The 14,550-nt window shown below is 41.1% G+C and overlaps 2 protein-coding genes across 3 annotated transcripts in view; one reads left to right on the forward strand and one right to left on the reverse strand.

The window, feature by feature from the left end:
* sez6a (seizure related 6 homolog a) overlaps positions 1 to 14,550 on the forward strand; it is a 68,954-nt gene that overhangs the window by 42,322 nt on the left and 12,082 nt on the right. For both annotated transcript variants that reach the window (XM_056271273.1, XM_056271272.1), the window contains exons 3-6: positions 84 to 211; positions 9,991 to 10,183; positions 13,198 to 13,383; positions 13,611 to 13,779. In XM_056271273.1, coding sequence (XP_056127248.1) covers positions 84 to 211; positions 9,991 to 10,183; positions 13,198 to 13,383; positions 13,611 to 13,779 — 676 coding nt within the window. The remainder of the gene's footprint in view (positions 1 to 83; positions 212 to 9,990; positions 10,184 to 13,197; positions 13,384 to 13,610; positions 13,780 to 14,550) is intronic.
* Positions 6,839 to 14,550, reverse strand: part of rab6a (RAB6A, member RAS oncogene family) — an 82,951-nt gene continuing 75,239 nt past the window's right edge. Inside the window, exon 9 of the mRNA XM_056271296.1 lies at positions 6,839 to 6,849. The gene's annotated coding sequence lies outside the window, so the exon portion shown is untranslated. The remainder of the gene's footprint in view (positions 6,850 to 14,550) is intronic.

Raw genomic sequence — 14,550 nt, forward strand, 5'->3', positions numbered from 1 at the left:
AGCCAACCAAACATAAGACAGCTGTAAAAGAGGCGATTGTTTAAAATGATGCTCTTTCTCTCGCTTTGTCTTTCTTTTTCAAGCTCACTGCGATATGAACTTCACAGAAGCTGAGGGTTATATAGAGCTCCCTCTGGATGTCTCATTTGATTCCCACATGCATTGCACCTGCCTGGTTACTGTATATATGGGTTATGGTGTTGAGATTCAGGTCAGTACTTTTTCATCCAAAGCTTTTATCATATGCAGATTAGGAGAAGTGTCTCTCTCACACACCTTTGTCTCTCAAGGGCAACAGAGTGTAATTTCCATCTGCTTTACACTTAACATTGAAATTTCATAAGTGTACACAGAAATGAAAAAGTCCCAGTCTGTGTCTGAAGGCTCGGTATATGAAAAGATATCTCTCTTCTGTGCATTCTGCATATCTACGTGGTTATGAAATAAATATTTGACTTCTTCAATTGCAATGATGGTTTGAGTGGTCTGACAACTGCAAACAGGGCACTGCAATAAAATCGCAAACAAATTGCTATAGATAAGACAGACAGTGCTTGATTGTGTGCCAAAAATATAAATACAATAAAATTGAGAATAAAAAGAAAAGAAATAGCACAGTTAAATTATTTTCAAAAAGAAATAAAAATCAATGATATTTGTGACCTCTTAGTTGAGAGGTATAATTAAGACATTAAGTGTACCCGCGTTTAAATAGCAGGATGATATCCTCGTTAAACTTGTATCATTATGAACACCAGAGGAAAACTATGTGCTCTTCCAAATGGTTCTTGGAATAAAGCACTAGTTTACAGAGGATTTAGAAAATTTCTTACTTCATTACTCAAGCCAAGAGAGAACAAACCGTTAATTTTGAGCAAATGAAGCACCACAGACACTGCGTTTCATGCAATCAGGTGGAACTTATCATTCCTGTCAGCCTGCCAACTCGATACGGTTCGATCGACTGCACTGAAATTTCTCAGACCTCTAATTTTGGATTGATCAGAACAGAGAGAAGCGCATTTAAAAACTGATTGTGAGGAGACAGAACACCGCACGTAAAAGTTTTCACGCAGACAGATGCTGCCAACTCTCTCAGGCATTAATAAAGCCCCCTAGTCTGAAGTTGTGAAAGTTTCCGTATGGAGTTCCAGGAGGATAGTCATATTCGTGTATCAGTGTGTTTGACTGCAGCACAGCTGCTGTGTCGTATGAAACAATTTCCCTCTAAAAGGCCCTACAGTACAGCGGCTATGTTGGTTTTCTGTAAGGAACAAGAGGATCTGTTCTTTACTGAATCATACATGTGATGCTTACTTTTTTGACATTTTAGATGTGATGTTTCATCAGCTGATCGTCTGTTTGCTTTTTGATTTCCTGCAAAAGCAAGACTTCTTTAAAAAAAAAAGCTCTTTTCTGACATTTTTCATTCTCTAGGAGGCCAATTTAAAGCCAACGGTTTTGAAATGTGCATGCTCTGAGGGGGATGCTAAAGGCGCACTGGCCGCATGTTTGTTTGAATATTGATGTATTTCTTTGCAGATTCCGAGTTTTAGAAATATGAACAATTTAGAAACTTTGGATAGTGACTGTTTAGAGGTTAGAATGTCTATAACTGCAGGTGTTCTGATGCTGTGAAGTGTGGCCTTTGTTAACATGGATGGTATAGCCTATGGTTAAAGATCTGGAGAGCTAACCAAAAGTCTGTGGGTTCCAACCCCAGAAGAGGGGAAATGCATTATACCCATATTTGGCTAAAAAGAGATGCACCCTCACCTTGACGCTTCAAAAAGTTCATAAAGAGATCGTAAAACCAATTCATATCCATCACTTTAGTTTAACCATATGCAACAATATTCAAATAAATGAATGAAATGTTTTTTTTTTTGTTGAATTTAGTAAAGTACTACTCACAGAACTCATGTGTATCATTAACCACAAGCTTCCATATGAGCAACCAGTCATTAACTGAGTGACTCTGATGACCAACATTAGTAGCAAGCCATCTATGTGTTTAATTTACTGGAAAAAGCAGCATTCATTCAAGAACTGTTGGAACTACACTGGTTGTATGGCTTTGATTCACTAAAAAAACCTACTCGAGTTATTCTTTTGGGAATCCAAATAGGTTGGAATAGTACTCCAACTTTCAGGAATTGGATTGCACTGGTCGCTAGGTTTTGCGTTGTATTTGAGGTCGTGCGGCGTCTCTGAATAGTCGTGTAGAAAATCCTGTCAGTATCATATTGTCAGAGTAGGGTTTCTGCCTGCATCAGCAGAAGAACACATGTGCAAGAACAGTTAATGGAATTAAATAAATAAATAATTGAAACAGAAATTTTACCTCTGCTTTATGTGTCCTGTGAGACTGCTTTGAATTTTGTGACATTTATAGCTTAGTGTTTCTTTTTCTTCATAAACCAATTATGGTTTTGATTTGACATCCATTTTGCTGTGATAGACCTTCGTAGAAACAGATCCTGAAGTACACGAGTCAGCTTCCCTAAAAATGCATAATAATGTATATATACTCTTTAACAGAATAGTTGGATAGTTTTTAGCAGTTTGGGATCTAATCAATGTTTGTGTGCTGACAAATTGGTGGACAGTGTAGTGAAATTTGAGTTTTAAGACCAATTCATACTGCAGCGACAGACGGCGACCAATGGCAACAATCACCAGATTACAGGTCGTCACTTTTTAGACATTCCACAACCCGACAAAACCAAAAAAGAGGCGCCGATCAACACCGACAAAACCCAATGAAACCCAATTGGCCTTTAGCTGAGCTGTAATTGGAGGTACCTTGTATTCACACTGCCGTCTCTCCAGGGTCCAGAGCTCTGTCGGCTAGACCCTCATTAACTTTCCACAAACTGGTCTGACTGCTGGAGTCCACAAAGGTCCTGTGAAAGGCCACAAACCATTAAGATTCTCAACACCATTTTATTTTAATTGCGTGTCGACCTGTTGACCATGACAGCGCTCATATTATTCCATTCGCACTGCCCTGATAACTCTATACCAGCTCAGGGGTCAGGAAGCCTCAACCGATCATCTTATGACACACTTTTAGACCCAGTTTATGGAAATGATGGCCTTTGTACTTGTTCAGTTGGGTTTTGAGTTTAAGAAACTCAAATTATGGAAGAGCAAATTAGCTAATATTCGCAGAAAGGAGTCACTTGAACCTGAGGATCGAGGGTTTCAGGGTCTAGCCACCACATCTGAAATTAGTTTTTCAGTCAAGGTCGCAGTTGGAGAGATAATAATCCGAAAGGTGTCATAAAAGGTATAGGGAGACATAAAGCAAGCATATCAGGGACGGTTAGGCTACCTCTCGGGGTGCGAGACACATCACAAAGGTAAGCTAAATTCAGAGGCTTTGGAAATCCAGTTTGAAGCTAAATTCATCATACATGTATTCAAATCTAAGCAAATTTGTTACAGCAAATTTATCAGCTCCTTCATCCACTGTCAGATGGTCGTTTATGTGGCTTCATTTGGACACAAAAGTGAAGATGGTCTATTAAACTAATTTTTTCGGAAGCTACCACATAAGTGAATGATGGAATAAAGTTGTATGTCTCTTTAAAGTAATTGTATACTGTTTGTTATCGTGCTGTGACAGTTCCCTTTCAAGGCGGTCACTTCGACATTACGTCATACTGACGTATATGGGGAACTCCTCCCTTCTCCATTTTCACTGAAATCTTATAGGTTAACGCCAGCTGGAGACAGCTGGCCAATTGACGCAAAACATGCAAATGCTGACCGGTCCGCGGGCAGTATAAATAGCATGGGCGCGACAATTACGTCAGAATCTCTTTCTTCACGCTAGAAGTCTTATCTGAAGTCATCGTGGAAGTTGCAATAGAGGTTACTCACCATGTTTCCTCCCCGCATCCGATGGCTGCTACATGCCAGATATGTGCGGTATTGACTCGCTCTACCCAAACAAGGATCTACCGAGGCCGCACTCACGGACGACTGGCATACGTGCTGGTCTACCAGTGCGCGCCCTCATAAACTCCGGGCATCAGCAGGGATGAGGCCCACTGCCGCCAGCGGCTGCTGGTGGGCCCTCTGACGCCCAAAGAAGAGTTGACAGTCGTTCTCCCCTGTGGCTCAGTGGCGGAACCTGAAGCCTTCGCGCGAGAGACCCGTGTTCGATCCCGGCTCTCGCAGCAGATACATTTTAACCTGCCCGTCGCCTCTCCGGTCCTTTTCGCGGGCTCGCTAGACGGACTCGACGCGATAGGCTTCGTCGGAAAGGATACTTTTATTATTTTACTTAGCCCGGTATCTAACAGCCAGGCTACTTCAAGAAGATTCCGTCTTCACGACGTCCTATGGTAAGTCATGCGAAGACGCATCCAGAGAGACGAGGCAAGGCGATGGCTCTGTGTCTAAAGGCGCGAAAATGGTTGTTTCCCCCTGTGGCTCAGTGGCGAACCCCAAAGCCGTCGCACGGGAGACCCGTGTTCGATCCCAGCTCTCACAGCAGATAAAATTTAGTCTCGCCGCGGCCAGACATTAAACCGAAACTTTTGATTTCTATACGTCCAGCCTTCCTCGATGTCTCTCTTCGTCGGCACCTCGTCCCGCCTAATTCGGCTACAGCCGCCAAAACGGTTCGAACCCGAACGAACCGGATCTTCACCGTTGGCAGAGGGCGGGACCGGGAATGTGGCGACACAGGCCACGGAGAGCGCCGCGTCAGGACGCCCCGCTCTGGTAATGGAGGTGCACAGCTTACAGCTTATGTCGTCAGGCTGCCCTGTATCCTTCAGTGCAACTGGCCATTCTGATTTAACCACGTATCCACAGTTGTTGTCGCTACGCCACTGACGCTGTGTTTATGTTCAGACTACACACTGATATGTGCTATGATTTGTGCCGTCATATATTGCCCTGTTTCTTTCAGTGCGAATGGCTATTCTGATTACCACGTATCCACAGTTGTTGTCGCTATGCCACTGACGCTGTGTTTATGTACACACTGCACACTGATATGTGCTATGGTTTAACTGTTATGCCCTTATATATTGCCCTGTATCCCTCAGTGCAACTGGCCATTCTGATTTAACCACGTAATCACAGTTGTTGTCGCTACGCCACTGACGCTGTGTTTATGTACACACTGCACACTGATTTGTGCTATGATTTAACTGTTATATCCTTATATATTGCCCTGTATCCCTCAGTGCAACTGGCTATTCTATTAACCACGTAATCACAGTTGTTGTCGCTACGCCACTGACGCTGTGTTTGTTCACACTGCACACTGATATGTGCTAAGATTTGCGCCGTTATATGCTGCCCTGTTTCTTCAGTGCAAATGGCTATTCTGATTACCACGTATTCACAGTTGTTGTGCGATGAAATGACGCTGTGTTTACGTGCACTCTACACACTGATATGTGTTCATGATTCATGCCGCTATAAATTGCCCTGTATCCTTCAGTGCAACTGGCTATTCTGATTCACAGTTGTGCGATGCCACTGACGCTGTGTTTATGTACACTGATATGTGTGTGTTATGCTTATGCCACGATATTGCCCTGTACCCTTCAGTGCAACTGGCTATTCTGATTACTACGTATTCACAGTTGTTGCGATGCAACGGACGCTGTGTTACGTACACACTACGCACTGTTATGTGTATGATTTATGCCATTATATATTGCCCTGTTCCTTATCCTTCAGTGCAAATGGCTATTCTGATTACTACGTATTCACAGTTGTTGTGCGATGCAACTGACGCTGTGTTACGTACACACTACACAGCGTTATGTGTTGGGTTTTATGCCATTATATATTGCCCTGTAATTTTCAGTGCAAATGGCTATTCTGATTACTATGCAGTACGTATTCACAGTTGTTGTGCGATGCAACTGACGCTGTGTTTATGTACACACTACACACTATGTGTTATGAATTTTGCCTTTGTATTTTGCCCTGTATCCTTCAGTGCAAATAACTATTCTGATTACTACGTATTCACAGTGTGGTGCGATGCAACTGACACTGTGTTACGTACATACAACTCACTGTTATGTGTAATGATTTATGCCATTATATATTGCCCTGTGTCCTTCAGTGCAAATGGCTATTCTGATTACTACGCAGTGCATATTCACAGTTGTCGTGTGATGCAACTGACGCTGTGTTACGTACACACTACACAGCGTTATGTGTTGGGTTTTATGCCATTATATATTGCCCTGTAATTTTCAGTGCAAATGGCTATTCTGATTACTATGCAGTACGTATTCACAGTTGTTGTGCGATGCAACTGAAGCCGTGTCTATGTACACTCTACACACTGTATGTGTTATGATTTATGCCGTTGTAAATTGCCCTGTATCCTTCAGTGCAAATGGCTATTCTGATTACGTACACAGTTGTTGTGCGGTGCAACTGACGCTGTGTACACGCTACGCACTGATGTGCTATGTTTACGCCGCTAAATATTGCCCTGTATCATCAGTGCAACCGGCTATTCTGACTTACTATGTATTCACAGTCGATGTCGCGATGCCTCTGACGCTGTGTTTTTGTACACACTAATGTGACTATGCTATCGCGTTGCCCTGTATCCTTCAGTGCACCTAGCTATCCTATCTATTCTGGATGTATGTACGTAAACGGATGTGTTATGCTGTAATGCTGCCCTGTTTCCTTCAGTGCTGCTAGCCATCCTAATCTAACTATGCATCTTAGTTTCTGTCTCTACACAGTTTCTGTTGCTACAGCGACTTACGCTGCGTTATGTACATGCAAGGATGCGCTATTCCTTACTCACTTGTGTTATGCTGCCATGTTGCCCTGTATTCAGTGCAACTAGCTATCCCAGTCAAACTGCATATTCACAGTCTCCGTCGATACGGCGACATACGCTGCATTTATTTACAAATGGATGTGTTCATGCAGCGGTGTTGCCCCGTATCCTTCAGCCTAATACGGAGCTAACTGCGTGTATTAAGTTGGCGCTACAGCGGCCTATGCTGTACGTGCATGTGCTACGCTGTTATATTGCCCCGTTCCTATCAGGGCAACGGGTTGTTCTGTGCAAACTCATATATTCACAGTTGTAGCTACAGTTATGACTGTGTTTGTTTGCTTACTGAGGTGCTATGCTATTTTTGGGCTATTTTCTAACTGCGTATATTCACAGTTGTCGTCGCTACGGCCACTGGCACTGTGTTTATGTACATTCAGTTATGTGTTGATTTGCACTTCTGTACATTGGCTATAGAACATCGGCTATGTTCTACAAGGTGGCACCCCAGCCCCAAGCTGTGGAACCTTCTTGTGTGTCCGCTGCTGGGTCCTTAGTTGAGCAAGACACTTCACTCTGACAAGTGCTGAGACGGAGCTCTCCCTAAGATGGCCTTACCACCGGCTCTCGCCCCAGCGAAGCACTTGGAGACTTACGCTCATTCTAGTGAATGTTGTCGCATTGTCTCGGACCTGATGACTGCAGCGTCACTCTCAGTCCGATACCAAGCTACGTTCCGAAGTCGCTTACACCGTTCAGAGCACAGGTTGATCCCTGCCCGCCTTATCTGCTGAGTTTCAGCCTCGCATGATGCCGATGCTCAGAGTGATGTTGGCCCTGTAAGGGATTTGTGGATGTACGTGGATCACTTGGCAGCAGTCTACCAGCTGTTGGTGTGCTTGGTGGATGGTACTAGGGACGTGCTGTTTTATACAGACTTCTCTCTGACTTCGATGCTTTAAATGGTTGCTTAATGCCTACGGGATTTAGGTATGCTGGCTGTCTTCTCAGAACACATTCGCCAGGGTTCCAAGTTTGATGCACCACCTTAGCGTCGTGGGTTCGGTGAGTTTCTATCAATGTACTCATGAAACTGTTACCACCAGCTGTGCAGTAGTCTGTATTGCAGAGTTACCATTGCTGCTAACTCTGTGTTGTGACTATAAGGTTACATAGCTGTTTCCACATTACGCAGTAGTTCCAACGTACTGTTAACTCTGTGTGTGGCTTAAGGTTATGCAGCTGTCACCGCTATGCCGTCGACACTGTGTTAGCTCTTGTGCTCGAGTGCTTATGGTGTTCTGCTGCCCTGTCCAGTGCAGCCTTCGCCTCATTGCAGTGGATGCGCAACTTGGTAAGCCGGAGCAGACGTTGGTCTAGTTTCGCCTATCAGTTTTGAGTGCTCCTAGCGGCGCTGCTGGCTTAGAACTGTTGTTCCTGTGGGAGTGTAGCTTGACCCCGTTCAGGGCTTATCTTCACTGCGCTCACGGCGGGATTCTATACAGTTCCCATATATGTCAGTATGACGTAATGTCGAAGTGACCGCCTTGAAAGGGAACGTCTCCGGTTACTATCGTAACCTCGGTTCCCTGAGAGGCGGGAACGAGACATTACGTCAACCGCCGTGCTCGCCGTTTGATCAGCTGTGCTAGCGTTCAGTCTTGATTCTGACGTAATTGTCGCGCCCATGCTATTTATACTGCCCGCGGACCGGTCAGCATTTGCATGTTTTGCGTCAATTGGCCAGCTGTCTCCAGCTGGCGTTAACCTATAAGATTTCAGTGAAAATGGAGAAGGGAGGAGTTCCCCATATACGTCAGTATGACGTAATGTCTCGTTCCCGCCTCTCAGGGAACCGAGGTTACGATAGTAACCGGAGACGTTTTCAACACAGTGGCAACCAGAACAGACTGTTTGTCGTCAAAATTACCTGCAATTCGTCCCCCTTGTAGTTGAGAACCAATTTTCACCTTTAAAAAATGCCAGAACCGAATGAATTTCTTTATTTCTGCTAACAGTTCTCAAACATGTATTCTTCCGCTAATGCGAAACTTAACCGCTCCTAAATGTACAGCACAAAACAAAGTGCGCGACCAGTGTGTTCTGATTCTAGAACGAATGACTCCTTTCTTTTTAGTGAATCAACACAATACGGCGCGCCAGTATAGACTACTCCACTGACGAATGAACGAATGAATATTTTATTTTTAGCCGATTTTTTTCAGTGAATAAATACCATTCAGCATAACCAGTGTGGTCCGGTTCCTGAAAACATTTTTGTTTTAGTATTTTCATTTAATAGCCTACTTAAAGGGATAGTTCACCCCAAAACGAAAAATCTGAATTTACTCACCCTCAAGCTTAGCTGTTCCAAATCTGTATGATTTTTTTCTTCTTCTGCTGAACACAAAATAATATTTTGAAGAATGTCTGTAACCAAACAGTTAATGGGCCCCATTGACTTCCATATTTGTGTCCCATACTATGGAAGTCAATGTGGCCCATCAACTGTTTGGTTACCCATATTCTTTAAAATGTCTTTTCTTTTGTGTTCAGCAGAAGAAAGAAATTCATACACTTTTGAAACAACTTGAGGGTGAGTAAATTATGACAGAATTTTAATTTTTTGAGCGAACTATCCCTTTAAAGGTTGGCCTATGTGAAAAGTTATTGAAAATTCCTTTAATAACCTTTTCAAAAAATGTATTTCTGTTTAGCCCATCTGTTCTGTTGATATTTAAAATGATGGCACCTTTTTCGAACAAACTGCAGAGGGAAGTAAATGGATTTGTTTTTCCCCATGATAGCCTATATTGCTCCAAATATATCTTCAATACAAATACTCACTAAGTGAATTAATGTCTGTAATGTAACAAGAAAACTGTTTCACCTGTGCAGCTCCTGTTCTGCTCTCATAGCAGTTTGTAAAAACATATCAGTGTGTGTAGGCTATCTGTATCAGTATCAGTATTAGCTCTGATACAACTGGACAGCTCAACACTTCACACCAGCACAGAGCTGCACACATCGGTCAATTTGCTTATCTCAGAGACACATGCAATGAAACTGATCGGAACCTCCATTTCACTTTCAAATTCTGGACCCACTGAAGTGCATCTAAACACGCTATCAGTTGAGCTGATTCTAGAATCTTCAGATGCAAGCATGCAAGTCTGTAATATCAAGGCCTACATTCTGATCTGCAGGTGCTGAACGTGAGTTTGGATGATGGGATGGAGGCGGTTCTGGAGGATCTGGGTGGACCTGTGACCTCCATCCTGGCCAACAACTCAGTCTTATCCAGGGGTCTGGTGATACGGAGCTCCAGTAACCAGATCTCAGTCCGGTTCAGCAGTGAATGGCCCGCTCGGCCTGGCTTATTACTTCTGCGGTATAGAGGTACCATCTCACTGTTGTGATACCCTCCTCATTTTTGTGCTAATAGTGTTAATAATTTCCTCAGATGTAAGTCGCTTTGGATAAAAGCGTCTGCTAAATGACTAAATGTAAATGTAAATGTAATGTAAATGCCTTAATATTAAGAGATAAAATTCATTTGCAATAGGTTTGTGTACAGACCAATAAACAAATATTTGTACTGATTGGTTTATTTAATGTCATGGAAATAAGCCCCAGGAATAAAACACATCTCTAAGGCTTCAGGGGTTTGATACTGATGGTGGTATTCAGTGTAAACATGTTAAAGTGTGTGTGTGTGTGTGTGTGCGTGTGTGTGTGTGTGTGTGTGTGTGTGTGTGTGTGTGTGTGTGTGTGTGTGTGTGTGTGTGTGTGTGTGTGTGCGCGCGCATGGGCAAAGAAATGTCCTAATGCACACTAGACATTTATTTTCAGGCAGATAGATCATTCAGAGAGACAGTATTGTTATATGGGCAGAACTCGGAGACATCACTGTCAGCGAGACAGCTTTCATGGAAGCAGCCTGGCTAGAGATACTAGAAAAGACAGGTCTTATGTACTTTTTAACACTATGTAGCTAATACAAATCCTTTTGTCTAATTTCTGAATAAAAGTATTCATTTCTTTAAATTTGTTTTGTAAAAATACTGACCCCAGACTATATATAAACTATTTCTGAGATCAAACCATTTTCAAAGTCATTTTGATGCCCAGAATACAAACATCTTTCGAAATCCCAGCATCCTCTGGGTTTGGCAGGACCCACCGATGGAGTTCCTGGCCAAAAGCCTGTTGAGTATAAATGCATTTAAAAGCGCACGTGAACTCCGCTCCTGCTGCTAAACCGAGATCAATAGCGTTTCTCCCAGAGAGAGAATAAATGAGAGAGAGCTATAATGCATCACTGTGCTCTATTGATATTTATGCGCTGGGGTTAAATGCTCTGTTCAAATGGTCAGGGGCTCAATAAAGCCAAAGAGATGCAGAGGCCATGAAGAGCACTGATGCACTCGCAAAAGCGGTTAAATTAATGGACCACTCAGTATATGATGACCTCCCCGTGATGTGATGCTCTTTGGCCAGTATTTTACACACAACATAGCAGAATGAAGCAATTAAGGGGTGAATTTACTAAACAGTTGCACCATTTCAGCATGTGCTATTTCAATGCAAAAATATACTAATCTATCCAGCGTGTTTGCTGTTGAAATAGTGCTGGGATATTTAAATCAAGTCATTGTAGGCTACTTATTTTCACTGCAGACACTATGTTTCTATGCAAACGATATTAGTGATGTTCAGATATTATTATATGCTTGTTGATATTTGTTATTTTTAAGCTAATGTATAAGAAAAACATATTATTTTTATGTATTTATATTATTTTATATTATATTTATTTGATCTTCAGACTCAATTTACTTCCACTAAACATTATTTTTTTTCAAGCAAAAATTATATATTTTTGGTGATATACTTTTGTACTTATTTAAATCATGATCCATTCTGTTTCTTTTTTTAGACTGACGTGAACTCCTTTGTTCTGCCATTTTAATTCCCTTTCCATTGTATGGAAACGTCTGTCAGTGGCTCTCTTTCCGTTGTTAGACAGATTGGATTAGAGTTATAGATAAAGCCCTGGCATCTGTTGGTCGTAACCCCTAAGCAACGAATCTGCCCTGCTGTGCTTGAACTGAGTCATTTTTAATAATAACTAATAAACTGTGCATTATGGAACATTAATCGCCATGGAAACAGATACAGCAGGGCCTGTTATTCACAGCTGGCGAGATCAGCTGGACATTAAATGTTGCTTCCGAACATTTAACCATGCAGCACCTGAACGGTTTAGTGGCAGATGAAGGAAGTCTGGGTCAGATTTAAGCATTACTTTCTGTTCGTTTGCTGAACTCTATGTTCCTGCAGCTCAATTGCACTAGCTGAGCTAAGATCAAATTTTCAATTCCCTGGAAGCACGCATAGTCATGAAATGTGTATCTTTAATGCACTGTATGATGGTTCAGATAAAATTACCATTAAATGTAAGTATACTCTAAAAGATGGTGGGTTGTTTAAACCCAATTTGAGGTTAAATGTGGACAAAACCAAATGTTGGGTTAAAAATGAAAATTTAAAATTTAACAAATGGGTGGGTTTGTTCATATTTAACCCAAAGTTGGGCTGAAACAACCCAGCATCTTTTCGAGTGTACTGAATTAGAGGTCACAGAACTGCTACTCACATTGTGACAGCAATGTTTTTCTCTGTCAGGCCATTTCTAGCAAACAAATTCAGCCACCTTCAGCTAAAAGTATATGGGCAGTACTTGGTGAAATCACTGTCAGAAATGTATTATTTCCTGTGATGCCAGAGCTGAATTTTCAGCATCATTACTCCAGTCTTCAGTGTCACATGATCCTTCAGAAATCCTTCTAATATGCTGATTTGCTGCTCAAAAAAACATTTCTTATTATTATCAATGTGTAAAACAGTTGTGCTACTTAATATTTTTGTGGAAACAGAAGAATAGAAATCTTTTGTAAAGCTGTAAATGTCTTTACCATCAATTTTGATCAATTTAATGTCCTGTCAATTTAGAAAAGTATTACAATAACCGCATTACACACATAGTGATGATACAGTATGTGTATCTTAAATGTACTAAGTTGCTTCAGTTAAAAATGCCATTAAATTTAAATTTTTTAGTTTTCAATAAAATAAAATTTGCCTCACGTGATGTACATACATTTTATTTTTCAGTATGTATATATATATATATATATATATATATATATATATATATTTGTGTGTGTGTGTGTGTGTATAGAGAGAATCATTATATATAGAGACAGAGAAAAAAGTTTAGATCTTTTCCAACTTAATTTGCTTTTTTTGATTTAAAACATGATCTATTAAATTTGTTTTTTTTTAGACTCTGAGCTGACACAGTCATCTGCCATGTATTTCTGTCTCTCACTCTCTCTCTCTCTCTTCAGCTTTTGCTCTGAGTTGTGCATCCCCGATGGCCCCTGATAATGGTGAAGTATCGGTCACTGGTCTTCAGGTTGGGGGCGTGGCCTATTTCTCCTGTCTGAATGGCTATCAGCTCCAGGGCCCCGCCTCCCTCTCGTGCCGAAATGCCACCACACCCTACTGGAGTGGAAGAGATCCCAGGTGTCAAGGTATGAGAGTACAAACTAACATTACTGCCTCAAAATTGCTCCACATAAAAAAAATACGACTTGTGTTTTATCTCATTTAAATGCACCCGTTATTCCTTTTCATTAGTCACATACATTTTTGGCAGTCTGTTGGAAATCTGTGCCATGCATAATGAAAATGAAGGGAACTGAATTCAGCAAATTCACAGCAGGTTTTCTCTCTCTTTCTTTTCGTCTTTCATGCCTAGTTGCTTGTGGGGGGACGATGAGAAATGCCACTCAGGGTCGTATTGTCTCTCCGGGGTTTCCTGGAAACTACAGCAACAATCTGACGTGTCACTGGGTACTGGAGGCCCCTGAGGGCCATCGGATCCACGTTCACTTTGAGAAAGTGGCACTGGCTGAGGACGATGACAGGCATGTGCTTTCTGTATTCTTACTTCAAATATTTTTTACTAAATATTCCCCAATGTTTTTTTTAAAGGAATATCCTTATAGACAAAACTCTTTCATTAAAATAATTTTATTTTATTCTAAAAATGTGAAATGTTTTATTTTAGTTGGCTGTTGCCAGTTTATATGCCAGATTCACTTCCATTCAAAGGTTGGGTTTTGGTTGAAAGGAAATACATTTACAAGATTTCTGTTTCAATTAAATGCGGTTCTTCTGAACTTTCTATTTAAGAATGTGAAAAAATGTGTCATGATTTCATTTTCCACAAAGATATTATGCAACACAACGCTTTTCAACATTGATAATAATAATAATAAATGTTTCTTGAGCACCAAATCAGCATATCAGAATGATTTCTGAAGGATCACGTGACACTGACGACTGGAGTAATGATGCTGAAACTTCAGCTTAACCATCTCAGGAATAAATTACATTTTAAAATATATTAAAATAGAAACCACAAAATTTAAATTGTATATTTCACAATATTACTGTTTTAACTGAATTTTAGATCAGATAAATTTAGCCTTGGTGAGTATATGACTTCATTCAAAACCGTTAAAAAATCTTCCCAACACCAAACTTTTGAATGGTAGTAAGTAAATATACAAAGCTTACAAAGGGAAAATGTTCCAATATCATCAGGCCCATTCATCAAAGTTTCAAATGATCAATATGATATAATCCATTTTTATAAATAAAAAATCTGTTCACACGTTTACTCCTTAGTGATG

This window comes from Rhinichthys klamathensis, unplaced genomic scaffold (assembly GCF_029890125.1).
Source record: "Rhinichthys klamathensis goyatoka isolate OS25496 unplaced genomic scaffold, OSU_Roscu_1.1 h1tg000314l_1, whole genome shotgun sequence".
Lineage (NCBI taxonomy): Eukaryota > Metazoa > Chordata > Actinopteri > Cypriniformes > Leuciscidae > Rhinichthys > Rhinichthys klamathensis.